Raw genomic sequence first — 13,953 nt, forward strand, 5'->3', positions numbered from 1 at the left:
GCCCACAGCATCCCCTTCACCCTCCACCTTTGTAGTCACTGTCCTCCACCCCCACGTTACTCTGGCCACTATGATTACGACTATTTCCTAGCCTGCAATGTTCTTTACGTTCTCTTGTAAAAATACTGCTGAATCCAATGTACACATTTAGTTACTACCCTAACCAGCAGAAAGTTGACCGGGGTCAATAAATATCCCTTTGAAACTCCCTCTTTTCCTGTTTCTATTAATTTCCCAGGTAACTTACATCTGACTGTTCAGGCTTCTTTCTTTGTGACCCATCCTCTTATGCCACACTAACTTTCCATCCTTGGTCTCCCATTCCTGTCTAATTTATAAAAGTTTTCCCTGGCCACTTATTTCCACAATTTCAATTATCCCAGACAAATACTGCTTCCCTAGTATCTCTCCAACTTAAGACTTCTTCTTGAATTCCAGTCACATGCTCAACTGGATGGATTTCTTAGGTGTGACACCAACACCTCAAACACTGCTTGGCTAGAACTGATGTCATCTTCCTCCCACAGAACTTCATTTTCCTGCACTTCATCAGTAAAAGCCAGAACACGTGGTTAGCAAACCAAAAGCTCAGCCTTCCTCTTCATTCACCTCCTTATCGAACAACAGTTGTCAAGAGCTTAGCCCCGTCAAACCCCCTCATCCTAACTCTCCCAGAGCTGCCCTTCCTTTCCAGTGTCACTTCCCAAGCTGTTCTCATTTTCTCCTTGGATCACCACTATGTCTTTCTGACTGAGGAAGCCGGGCACATTACCATACTATCATATTCACTATTTTATTTGAAAGGTCCATAATGATCAGAGTGATTAAGTTAAGACTCCTATATTTAATGTAAAATAACTTTGGTCTGCTGACTTCTAGCTAACTAGTTAGATGCTGTCACAAAGCTATTTGAGTATGCTGTATCATTCTGACACCCCCCCACACCAACCACTGTGTGCCCAAGTAACCTGTTCTCAGACCTACTGGACCTCAAAGTTAACACGGAACATCAGGCTCTAGAGGACAGTGGCATAACTATGCACTGTAACCTGTTCCTCATTATGTGCTATTAATTCTTCTTAAAATAACTCTTGTGGAGGCAACAGAGTGTTTTACAGTTTAAGGCTGTGGTGGTTTGAATGAGAAAGGCTCATATACTTGAATGTTTGGTTCCTAGTGGGCAGACTTTTAAGGAAGGATTAGGAGGTGTGGTCTTGTCTCTCTCTGCTTGCTGCATGCAGATCAGGATGTGAGTTCTTAGTCACTGCTCCAGTGTCATGCCTGCCCGCCCGCCTGTGAGTGAGAAAAAGAGAAGAAGAGAAGGATGCTAGGGACCAGTCGCCCAGTCACAGTTATGAAGTAGGAAGGAAAGAAAGATATATAGAATAAAAAAGGTAAAAAGCCAAAGGCAAAATGAGTTAAAGAGAAATGGGATAACTTAAGTTACAAAAGCTGGCTAGAAACAAGCCAAGCTAAGGTCGGGCATTCATGAGTAAGAAAGTCTCCATGTATTCATATTCATTTGAGAGCTGGCTAGTGGGCCTCCAAAGAGCAAACACCAAAAAACAAAACCAACTACAGTAACTAACACAAAGGCCACATTCATATGGCACTGAAATATGTGAAACACTGTGGAAAAGTCTGCTTCATATAGTAGCTTGTCTGTGTGAGACATGTTTCACTATGTAGTCCTGGGTGTACTACAACAAACTATGTAGACCAGGCTGGCCCCAAACTCACAGAGATCCACCTACTACTGCCTCTCAAGTTCTGGGATTAAAGACAAGTACCATGATGCCTGATCCTATATACTAAATTGTTACAGTTAAGGTCTGTATTATCTAATAAATTAGAATGCTCCTGTACAATGATGGCTACAGAAGCAGAAAACTGGGTGCAGATTTCAAATTCCATCTAATTGAAGACCAAATAAATGTAAATGGCATTTCAGAATCTATGTTTGGATGTAGGTTCCAAAAAGTCCCTTGAAAACCTCTCCCAAATACAACTTATCACAGTTAAGTTTATAATAAACTTAAGCATGCCCAATCATGATACAGAAAAAAATCTGAAATATGATCCAAAGTACAAGCAATTTGTGTTTGCTAGACAGGACTTATTGTCTGCAGAAGCACCACTCTTGGAACATTAAGTCAGAAAAATGACCAAAATTCCTTTGGGTAATTGCACCTTTTAAATAAGTAACTATTTCAAATAAGCTGAGCCCTTAAGTCAAGGTTTCACACACTAGTAGAAGGAAAGGAAGAATAAGGACTAGCAATCAAACCAAGAAGCTGAGTGGGAAGCAGGAACATACGTGGCCTGGGGGAGCTTGCATGGGTCGCTTCAAGTCATTGCGTCCTCTGCAGGCCCTGATGACGGTTTTGTGGCGATGCAAATGTATTTCTGCTTCTAACTGGTTCCAGAGCTTATCGTGAGCAGGTCCCTTCATATCTCGTCCTAGTAACTGGATTTGTTGGACCCTTCACATGGGAAAAAGAGAGTAATTTTTATTATATTTAAATTAATTGAGAAGAATTATTAATTTAAGTAGTTGTTGTATACATTTCAGTTGATAATAAAACTAATACCCAGGTGTTTTCCAGTGTCTCTCAGTTTGTACAGGTAAACTGAAAGGGACAGGTATCTTTTTTTTTTTTTAATTTTATTTTCCAGTTTAAATTTAGATAAGAAACAAGGTTGCTTCACAAGTCAGTTCCAGGTCCCTCTCCCATTCCCTCCCTTCCTCCCGAGCCCCCCCCCGTTATCCCCTCATTTCCCCAGGGAGGGTGAGGCCCTCCATGGGGGTGTGCATAGTCTAGGGACAGGTATCTTTAAGGGAAAGCCAGTTTTAAAAAATTTTAAGCCGGGTGGTGGTGGCGCACGCCTTTGATCCCAGCACTTGGGAGGCAGAGGCGGGTGGATCTCTGTGAGTTCCAGGCCATCCTGGTCTACAGAGCTAGTGCCAGGACAGCCTCGAAAAACTACACAGAGAAATCCTGTCTCTAAAAACAAAATAAAACAACAAAAAATTAAAGAAATAAGAACTCCTTTAATTATATACTTAAATATATCTAAGAAACCATTTTTTGAGATTAATGGCTACATGTTTTATTTCTTGTATAAGTGAGCTGAGCATACTATTAAATAGAAGCAGTTAGATGACATGGACCATATAAGAACATTTCTTTTAATGACAGTTTAGTTTTACAAAGTCATTAGAAAATCTGTATTTCAAAATGATAACCATTATTTTCTTCTGGGCTGGGGAGACGGCTCAGTGGTTAAGAGCACTGGGCGCTCTTGAAGAGCACCAGGTTCAGTTCCCACACCCATATGGTGACTCACAACATCTGTAGCTCTTACTCCAGGGGCTCTGACCCCCTCTTCTGACCTCTGATATACATGGTGTACATACAACATGCATGTAAAACACTCATACACACAAAATTTAAAAATCTAAAAATAATTTTAAAAAACTTTGCTGCATCTCAGTTTGTAATAGAATATTAAAACGAGTATAAAATGTTTTGATACTAGTAGGTCACTGAACTTTGCAACTAATCCAATCCCCCTAACAATATTAAAGCCAACATAACTAACTTTATAATAAAATTACTTTTATTCTCAAATATATTTGAGGGTCCAGAAAGATCAGCTGTAAAGGGCCCAGGGATTCCTTCCTGCTGACCATAAGAGCACTGCCTGTTGCAGAGTCAAGGCAGGAGATAACTGAAAGTTGTTGCTCTGCAGAGTTACAGGCATCTCACAATAAGTTAGCATCAGTCTGTATCTGTAAGCTATGCTTACTTAGTGTGGATAAGTCAATCTGAAATACATAATGCTGCCAATATTAATTCAACACTGCTATCCTATAGTTACACATAAAAATGACTGAGGGTAAAATCGTTCATTCATAGGAGATGAGTCAACCGCTCGCCACCTAAGAACACAAGCAGAGCCATTTTTACACACCTGCCCGCCAGCTCCTTATCCAAGTACTTGGCAGCCAGTCTCGCCCCATAGACTTCGGCCTGGAGAACAGCTATGTGCCTTCGGAGGGCCTCGTTTTCCTTCCTTAGCAGCTTCACCTCAGCTTCAAGTTGAGCTTCTTTGACTTTTTCTGTTTTATTTGCTTCAAGCTCTCTTTCCTATTGTGATTTTAAAAACATAATTTTATAACATTGTCTTTATGATTTTACAGCCAGGAGACAGTTCTCCTTAAAAACACACACACAAGCTCAGCATATAATACAAACTATGAAAACACGGGGAATTGGATTGGAACACAGAGGCTGAATCTCTAGTTCTTTTGTTTTTATATTTATTTTCAGTGTGTGTACCACACATATGTGAGCTGACCATGGAGGTCAAGAGAAGGGATCAGATCCCTTGGAGCTGCAGTTCTTGGTGGTTGAAAGCAGGCTGATGGGGGTGCTGGGTCCTCTAGAAGAACAGCAAGTGCTCTTTCTGTTTGTTTTTCGAGAAAGGGTTTCTCTGTGTAACAGCTCTGGCTGTCCTGGAACTTGCTCTGTAGACCAGGCTGGCCTCAAATTCACAGAGATCTGCCTGCCTCTGCCTCCCAAGTGCTGGGGTTAAAGGTGTGCTCCACCAACGCCCGGCTCAGCAAATGCTCTTAACTGATGAGCCATCTCTTTAGATGATGACTCTTACTTTGTTTTTTTAAGATAAAGTCTTGATAGATAACTCAGGCTGGCCTGGAACTCACTATGTAGCCCAGGCTAGCCCCAAACCTGAAACCCTTCATCCATCTCTCAAGTGCTGGGATTAGGTATACATAAAACAATTCCTGGCTGGATTTTCTCCTTTTAAAACCAGGAACACAATGTCTTGGCCCTTCTTTCGGATGAGTGCATGCCATGATGCACCCTGACTTTACGAGAAGCAAGAGCAGTTTTCTTTAAGCAAGACACTGAGTCTACTTACTCTCTAACCATGACTGAAGAAACTAGACTAATAGAAAAATAATCAGCCACCCACAAGAGCTCACCACTGCAAGACTCAGGGGGGTTGGAGTGGAAGGACCCTGGGTTCCCAGTCACCCTTGGCTACACACAGTTCCAGGCTAGTAGCTTTTACACACTGGACCATCTCACTGTTCCACTCTAAACTTTCAGAAACCACCATATAACCATGCATGGTGAGCCTGTAGTTACTATGTTAGAGCACACACTCAAAATTCTGTAGGAAGAATGGCTATGTGTGGAGTGGTCTTAATCTCTGGATCTCGTTCATGTATCTGTAACTTACAGCAGATCACAGAGTGATCTTTCTAGGGAAAACAACTTCTTCCCTTTGGCTTCTATGAAGTAAAATAGTCATCCATTTTCAGGTCTCATACAAGAAGCCATCTTCAGTCTTCTATGTGAATCTACAGGTATTAGAGGACATAATTCCAAAACCATCACCATGACGCTTTTGTTTTGCTGAGACACTGTTTCTCTGTGTAGCCCTGGCTGCCCTGGAACTCACTCTGTAGACCAGGATGGCCTCAAACTCAGAGATCTGCCTGTTTCTCCCTCCTGGGTGCTGGGATTAAAGATCCCAACATTGTTTGGCTAAATTTTTACTGTAAATATATATATATAAATTAATGTTCACTTTTCCCTGAGTTTATACAGTGTTTATACTCACAGACCATAGGATCAGGATCCAAGTATAAAAAGGGAGGCTTCAAGTCAAAGCAGAATGCAAAATGGGAAGTACAAATCCTGCCCAAAGAAAGGCAAATTCCAAATCAGATGCTCACTATGTGTGTGGCCAAACACACCTCTCCTGACAGTTGATCAGAGGAGCCAGAGGTATTAGTTCTGAGTCAAAACTGCCCAAACACTCCACACTGGCATTTATCCTAATCAGAGCTACTCTTGCTGACTTACAGAAGTTCACAGAGCCTAAGAAAATATGGTTATGCTTGTTCATGAGATACAGCGGACATGACTCAACTCACCATTATGTTCCCTTTAAGAATACTTTGCTTCTCACAAGGAAAAACTATTTCTGCTGAGGAACTGGCAAATGTGTTATTCTATGTTATAGGCAACAACTAAGTAGTTATTTTTCCTTTTATTCTAGATATTGAGAAGGTAAACAATAGATATTTATTATATAAGTGATAAACAGAAGGAAAATAAGCAGGTTTTTTTTCAGCTTTTGCAAACATGCACACACATGTCCACCCACATTTTTTTAAATTTAAATCCACCCACAATTTCTAGACATTATTAAAAGGGGTGTGGGAAGCTACTAATATAGACTCTTTTTATAGCAACTTTGGAATTACTAATCTCCCTCCCTCCTGTCCTCCTCACCTTTCTTTCTCTTCTGAGATAGTTTCATCCCGTAACCCAGGCTGGTGGTGCCACCTGATTTTGTGTGGTGCTGGGAACTGACCCTGGGGCGCTATCCACGCTAGCCACACTCACTGAGTTTCATTCATTACTACAAGGATTATCTCCTTTCAATGACCTTAATGAGCGAGTTGCACTACACTAATGAATGTTAGATGCTTAAGTGGCTACCACTTTCTTTTAATAATTAAAATTCCTATAGAATCTGACAGTGTCTGAGACTTGAAATTAAGACATGTAAGCAAGCCAGCCAGCCACAGAGATGCACACACCTTTAGCCCTAGTGTCTGCAGGGCAGAGGCAGGCAGACCTCTGTGAATTCAGGAACAGTCTGTCATTTAAAAAATATGTAAACAAGAATGTGATTAAGGAAACTGAAGAGAATTACTTTAAGATCTAAAGATGATTTGTAAATCTGTTTCCTGGTTAACCTTTTTATACTGGGTAATAAGCATGAAGTTTGTTCCAAGTTTTATACTTGCAAAAAGTGAATTTTCAGAAGTGGTAAAGTCACAAAGGATTCACATACTGTTACTGTCTAAAATAATTTCTGATAAAACATTTAAAATGCAATGCTTTAAAGGCTACACAGTCATTTCCAAACCTGCTAAAAGGTCTAACACATGCAGTGGATGAAGGAATTGACATGCACACTCTCTTAATGGGAACGAGCTCAGACAGATACTTGATGGCGGTAAAACCTGGGCCTGGTTAATACATCTTCCACACCCTCATACAGGTATTTCCGCTGAAGTACAAGTGTGAGCAAGTTACAAGATTCAAAGGTTGTCAGAAATTGATGGGCTCTGCTAATAATGGCTGTAAGTCACAAATGAAAGATAAGCCTTTAGCCACATGCAGAGAGAAAAACACGAAGGGCACCTGCTGAACTTTTCAGGTATCTGAACACGGAAAAACTGGCATTAACATTGTTTTCAAATACAAAGTGTGACAACGGGTAATACACAAAACACCAGAACACTTCAGCATGACACATTACATAAAGCAAGAGAAACAACAGACTTACCAGCTCCTCCACAGAGGGGACAGACTTCAGATACAAGAAAAAAGTGTTGTAATTAGAAAACCATTGAGCAAATGAATTTATCTAGTGGTATCATCATTACAAGAAAAACTTCCACATGTTGAGTATCAGTTGAGTAAAACTCATTAGCACAAACACATTTGCAAATCTATAAACAACAGTTATAACAGCCTAAAATTTTAAAAATTAAAATCAGTTAATACCACTGGCCCACTATTTGTTCCTCTACAGCACCTGTTAAAAGTTTAGGAACTCCAGCTGGGCAGTTGTAGCATACACTTTTAGTCCCAGCACTCGGGAGGCAGAGTCAGAATTACCTCTGTGAGTTCAAGGCCAGCCTAGTCCACAAAGTGACTTCCAGAACAGCTGGGGGCTACTACACAGAGAAATCCTGTCTCAAAAAACAAAACAAACAAGCCAAAAACAGAAAGAAAAAAAATCTTAGGAACTCTTCTAATGAATGTTTCTTCACGTTAATATCACATAGCTCAATTAAAAATTTATGGTCTGACTTCTAAGGTGGTTAAATGACACCATTAACACAGATCCATAGCCCTTGAGTTTATGAGGACTTTAGGAGAATATAAATGCTGAAATAGATTTCAACATACCAGTCAAACGTAATTAAGTAAAATTTAAACACGTATTATATTCAGGACACCAACAGCACTGTTTCACTGTCGGTCTCTCCCAAGCTTTACCTTTCTTAAATTACTTAATTTACTTTGTAAATTTAGCTAAATGTCTGGCACATGGAATGCACTCAATACATAGGCTAAATTGAAACCAGCCATACTGTTTTCTATGTAAATAGCCTGTTTTGACTAAGAGCACTACGGCTAATTAGAGTGAAATCACAATGCAACAATAGATAGACAAGACACAATGTTCAGTTGTAGAATAAATGCTTACACGCTACTGAGAGCTAAGAATCTTGCTGGTATTTAACTACACTGTTCCCTTCTCTGTATTATCAGCACTCTGACTTTACCAAGACACATAGACTAACATACAGCGAGGGCTAAGTCAACGAGGCACTGGCCAAAAAGGAAATTTAATGAATGAATGTTCTTTATGAAGGCTAACACAAGAAGAGTTTTTCTGGCCCTCTTTAGGCTGTTCCTTGTTCCTGCCTAGACAAATACTCGAGGAAATTCAAAGCTGGAACTTATCTGCTAAAAATGGTAGAATACCATAGAACAAGGACCTCAGCCCCTAGAATGCACAGAGTGGCTGCATCAGTTCTGGGATGCCTGCCTCAGGGTTAGCCAAGGAAAAAAACCAACAAAACTATTCGAGAACAATCTCAATGCTACTTGGGACTTTTGCTACAGCAGCTGAATTCTACAGACAGTAGAACTAAAACTTGTTTAGGTTAATCATAAATAGCCCTTCAATATACAAATATTTTAAAATAGAGCATTTTCTATTCTACCAAGTAGCTATTGATAGTATCACATATGCTACTGGTGAATACGATGACATAAACTTTGTATTGCTTCAATTCTCACAATGAAGACAACATTTTATAATTGCAACTGTTTTAAAAACGTCATCTTTGCACCCTCCGAAACACAAGTGCGCACCGTGCTTCACTTACCAGTTTTGCCTTAATGGTGCCAGAGTCAACACTTTGACCGGTTTTGGCATGAAGCTGAAGCTGTGTGGAGTGCAACTGTAGGAGCTGATCATGGACTTCTTTCTCCAGCACCACTTTCTCTGCCTGAGTCTCTGTCAGTTCAGATCGCAGATCGACCAGCTGTGCCTGCCAGAGCAAGAGAAAACATTGAGGCTGCTTCGTTTTCTCTGTTACTCAAGAATGGCAAAAAGACAACCCTTGAGGAAAACAAACACTAGCCAACCGTTAGCTGACCAAAACAGCCATCCAAACTGACAAACGGGCTGAAGATATGATACTATAAGACACAGGAGATATGCCTAACATGTAACCCACAGGTCACATGTGGTTGAGGACAGCTATGAATGCAGCCCAATACAAAATGCTAAATATAATTAAAATGTAATTTTTTTTTACAACTTGATCACACGATTCTCAATTGTGAACCTCATAGATGACAACATGTCACAAGGTTTGCCAAGCCTTTGGTAGAGCACCTTCCACATTTTTCAGAGTCGACCAATATTCTGATTTGATAACTGTCAATGCAGAGACTATAGTTCTGCATACAGATATATGGCTTAGGACTATTGCAGAAGTTGTTGGATATTTTTTCCTAATCCCAAGTCAAAATTCATTTAACATTAAAAAATTAGCAATTAAAAATGCTATTATTTTTACTAATGTGTGTCTATATGTGTACATGCCACATAAGTGCAGGTACCTGATGAGATGAGAAGGTACTGGATTTCCTGGAGCTGCAGTCACCGATGGTTGTGAGCCACCTGACACGGGTGCAGGGAACTGAACTGGTCATTTAAAAAGTCAGCAAGCAAGTGCTCTTAACCACAGAGCATCTCTCCAACCTCCAGAATATTTATGTATTCATCCATTGATCTGCATGCGTACACGTCAGTGTGTGAGTGCTGCAACATGTACGTGGAGGTCAGAGGCAGCCTCGGTGTGGTCCTCACCTTCCACCTTAGGGAGGGTCCTCCTTGCTTGCTGCTGCGCTGCATATCCCGGGCTGTCATCTGCCCTCAGGTTTTTAGGGAATTCTCTAGTCCTTGCCTCACGTCTTGAGTCATGTACACACGCTACATCGGCTCAAAGGATCCGAACTCAGGTTTTGAGGATTATACAGCAAGCACTTCTTATCTGCTGAGCCATCTCATTGGCTCAGTAATTCTATTCAATTTGTTTGCTTTTTGTGGCTTTTTTGTTTTTTTGAGACAGGGTTTCTCTGTGTGACAGCTCTGGATGTCCTGGAACTCACAGATCTGCCTGCCTCTGCCTCCCAAGTGCTGGGATTAAAGATGCACGCCACCACTGCCTTTTTTTTTTTAATGAAACTCAAATACCAATTTTTGAGATCCAACATTCCAACACAACATAATCCAGTTATATACTACTTTGAGCTTTACATGCTGAGTAATAATGGGCAAACATTAAGTCTGTTTTCTGTAAGCCGTACATATCTGTAAGAACAGGAAACTATGTCTGCTGTAAGAGCACTGTCAATCATAACCAGCATCTGAGTCAAGGTGCTTCAGGCATGTCCCTCAGCACCGTGTGGTGCAGCAGCACGCACAGTATGAACTGCACGAGGACTCAGGACCAAGGCTGCCACAAGGTTGTGTGAGGCAACACAGGCAAGTGAACACAGGCACGTGCTTGACTCTGAACTAATTTCTGCTTGCTGCAACTCAGAAACCTTTCACTGTTTTCCAACTTTTTGGGACCCTGACATTCAGTTACAAGACCTCATATAGGAGCCCACATCTCAATTTATGGAGCTGTGGGGCTTTTATTTTGGTATTTTTTCTTTTGTCAGAAAACTACCTTTTGCACCATGTAGCAATTATTTTGAGTGCAAAAGCGCCAAGTGCTGAAATCGCAGTGAACCGAAGCATCAGTTAACTGCAGGGAAGCCCCTCAAGAGGCTTACCTATTCCATTAGCTTTCCATTTCTGCACAGCAGATAACTCTGTTTTATCACCACACAGAACCCTTATGTTTGTTCTTCCAAATTAGCCAGACTTGCACCTTTCTTTCCTACTCAACTCAAAAGAATCTGAAGATTTAATTTTTAACTTAAAAGGCCAGAGAACCATACTGTCATTTAAAAAAAATGAGAGTTAGCACAGCTCCAAGGAAAATCAACTTATGGTAGCAACACTGCTACCATGGCGATTTGAGAAATGGAAATAGAGGATTTTTATTGTGTTGATTGAACAGAGTGTTAGCAACACTCTGCAATACATTCAAAAATAAGGTCAACAACAGAACAGGACAAGGAGCTTTTCAGAGTGCAGCCACTGATGCAAACAGTCACTTTAGGATTACGCTTACTTAGGAGAGGGAAGGATAGACAGTCTTAGATATGCTGATCTTTGCGTAAGTCATGATATGACCAACACGGACCGTCCCACAAGAACTGCAGAAGTGCAAAGCCGAGGAGTGCACTGGGGTTAGGAGCAGAGATGTGATATCCCAACACAGTCACATGAGAAGACAATGTAGGACTGGGACTTGGAAAGTTACTGGTCAGGGACGGTCCGAGGGGGAGAGGAAAAAAAGACAGCATGAAAAGACATCAAATCAAAATGTGGCTGGACAAAAACACTGCCACATGTGACGGTTAGTGTTAACTGCTAAGTGACAGAAGCAGAATTCCCTGGGAGATGGGCCTTTCGGTGTGTGTGTATGTGTGAGTGTGGTATCTTGATGTTAAGTTGTGTGGGAGGTCCCATCTTAATTGTAGATGGAACCATTCTCTGGGTAGAGGACCCCACACAGCACAACGCAGAACTCGCAAAGCCCTGTGCACACAAGCAATTTCTGGTCTCTGCTCCTCGACTATGGATGCAATGTGACCAGCTGTCTCAGCTCCTGCTGCTATGGCTTCCCCACTACGATGGACTGTATGTAACGTGAACTGTGACACAGCAGAGATCCTTAAGTTGCTTCTGCCAGAGGAGAAATTGAATTTTTACTGTGTTTATTATTAGTACTATCAAGGAGTATGGGCCAGTGGAGGTCAGAGGGCAGCTCTGTCCAGTTGGCTCTCTTCTTCCACTGTGACTTGAACACAACAAAGCTGGCTCCGCTGGCTTGTGTGTCAGGTGCCTTTACCCCACGAGGGTGTTTGATGCTACTGTTTTAAGACTGGGTCTATGTCCCCTGGCTGGGCTGGAACTACATGAAGACTAGGCTGGTCTTGGATTCAGATACGTCCCTGTCCCTGCCTCTCAAGTGCTGAGATTACAGGCGTGTGTCAGCATGCATGGCTCCTGCATATTATTTTATCACAGCAATGGAAAGGAACCAAAACACTGTTTCTTTCATTGCTTCATACAGATGAGTCACCTCCATAAACTAGTCCTCATTCTGTTGTTGCTGTCACCGTTGGTGCTAATCAAACCCAGGACCTGGTGTACGTCAGGCAACACTTTACCCACCACGGAGCTACATTCCCAGACCTTCCTTCCTTTGTAACATTTTTATTCAGGTATAACTTGTATCAAAGCAATACACAAATAACATATTAGCAAAAGTAAGCATATCTATTTAAATAGCACACAATTTGTAAAAAAGAGCAGTCTGTCTAGGGTACATTCACTGTCTGGTCTTTTGTTTCAAGAGTGCATTTAAGATTCACTTATACTATATTTTATTTTCATTTTATGTGATTGTTTTTTCACTAAGACACAATTTGTCAGTTTCCTTTACTTTCAACAGGTACTCCCTTCGGCTATAGGTATGATATTGATAAACAACGTGTCATTTGTTAAATACTGAGTATACTTTTCTTGACTGTGTCTAAGAGGGGAATTTTGGATTACAGAATGGAAACAGTTGTTTTGTGATTGATTCCAATTCCTTGTAGATGCAAAGGTTTATGAATGCTCTCAAATCCCTTACATAAAATGGCTAATACTTGTATATATGTGCTCTATATACCTCAAATCACCTCTAGATTACTTATGGAAATAATTGTTATAGTATTCTTTTTTCTTTTTAAATAAACTTTATTATCATAAGAAAAAAAACATTGCAAATATATAAAAACATCACATACCAAAATTAACCAGCCTCAAAGTCTATACAACTCAGTGAATTTAAGAATTGGCATTAGGACAGAGGTTGTAAAGGTTACTGTTATAGTGTATCATTTAGGGAATAAAGTTGAGCAGATAAAACTGCTTTACCTACATTTGACCTGTGAGGTCCCCTTTTTCCTCAAGTCTGTTGGCCACCAGTCCACAAGGACGAAGGGATCTACCCGAAGGGGTGAGTTTTGTATGGCCTGTGAGCATGAAGGAAACAACCTTCCCGGAGAAGCTTCAGTGAGGCGGCTCAGCTTTATTCCAGAGTATAGGGGAAACACAGGTTTGGGGACAGTAGCTGGCAAATCGCCTAATTTGCATGAAGTGGCACTCTCCTACCACTTAGCTGGATTAGCAGCGGCACAGCCCTATCAAAATAGCTAAAGCATATCGTATCACCTAATTACCATATGGGTAGCAGGGGAAAAGTTTGAGGGAACTGTTCAAGGGTCACTCTAGAGAGAAGACAGGCATCCAGGTCTAGAGACAGTCTCCAGACAAGGTCAGGTAGAGCTGCAAAGCCATGGTAGACTACAACCTCTGACCAGCAGGGCCTCCCAAGACTGACCCATGGTTTCTTGACTGTCCAGATGCAGAACCGTGTGTGCTAAAGCTCAGGAGAAAAGGCCCAGCACTTTCTCAAGGGATTTTAGGCACTATCACGCCTACCAAGCCTGAGAGCTATGTTTCACATCTTTGTCGGCACTTGACAACATTAGCTATACTGACTAAGATGTAATGACAGTCACTCATGGTTTTATTTTTTCTTCATGGCTAATACAGTTGATCACCCTTGCATGGGTTTTACAG

General features: G+C 41.1%; 1 protein-coding gene across 2 annotated transcripts in view; it reads right to left on the reverse strand.

Annotated features, from left to right (window-relative positions):
- The window catches only part of Gopc (golgi associated PDZ and coiled-coil motif containing), a 43,648-nt gene that overhangs the window by 11,454 nt on the left and 18,241 nt on the right, over positions 1 to 13,953 (reverse strand). The window contains exons 2-5 of one of the 2 annotated variants that reach the window (XM_005073292.4): positions 9,017 to 9,181; positions 7,399 to 7,422; positions 3,976 to 4,151; positions 2,318 to 2,483 (exon numbers count right to left, since the gene is read on the reverse strand). In XM_005073292.4, the coding sequence (XP_005073349.1) occupies positions 2,318 to 2,483; positions 3,976 to 4,151; positions 7,399 to 7,422; positions 9,017 to 9,181 (531 nt within the window). The remainder of the gene's footprint in view (positions 1 to 2,317; positions 2,484 to 3,975; positions 4,152 to 7,398; positions 7,423 to 9,016; positions 9,182 to 13,953) is intronic. The other variant, XM_005073291.4, reaches the window with a different exon arrangement.

Source organism: Mesocricetus auratus, unplaced genomic scaffold (assembly GCF_017639785.1).
Source record: "Mesocricetus auratus isolate SY011 unplaced genomic scaffold, BCM_Maur_2.0 Super-Scaffold_100018, whole genome shotgun sequence".
NCBI classification, from domain to species: domain Eukaryota; kingdom Metazoa; phylum Chordata; class Mammalia; order Rodentia; family Cricetidae; genus Mesocricetus; species Mesocricetus auratus.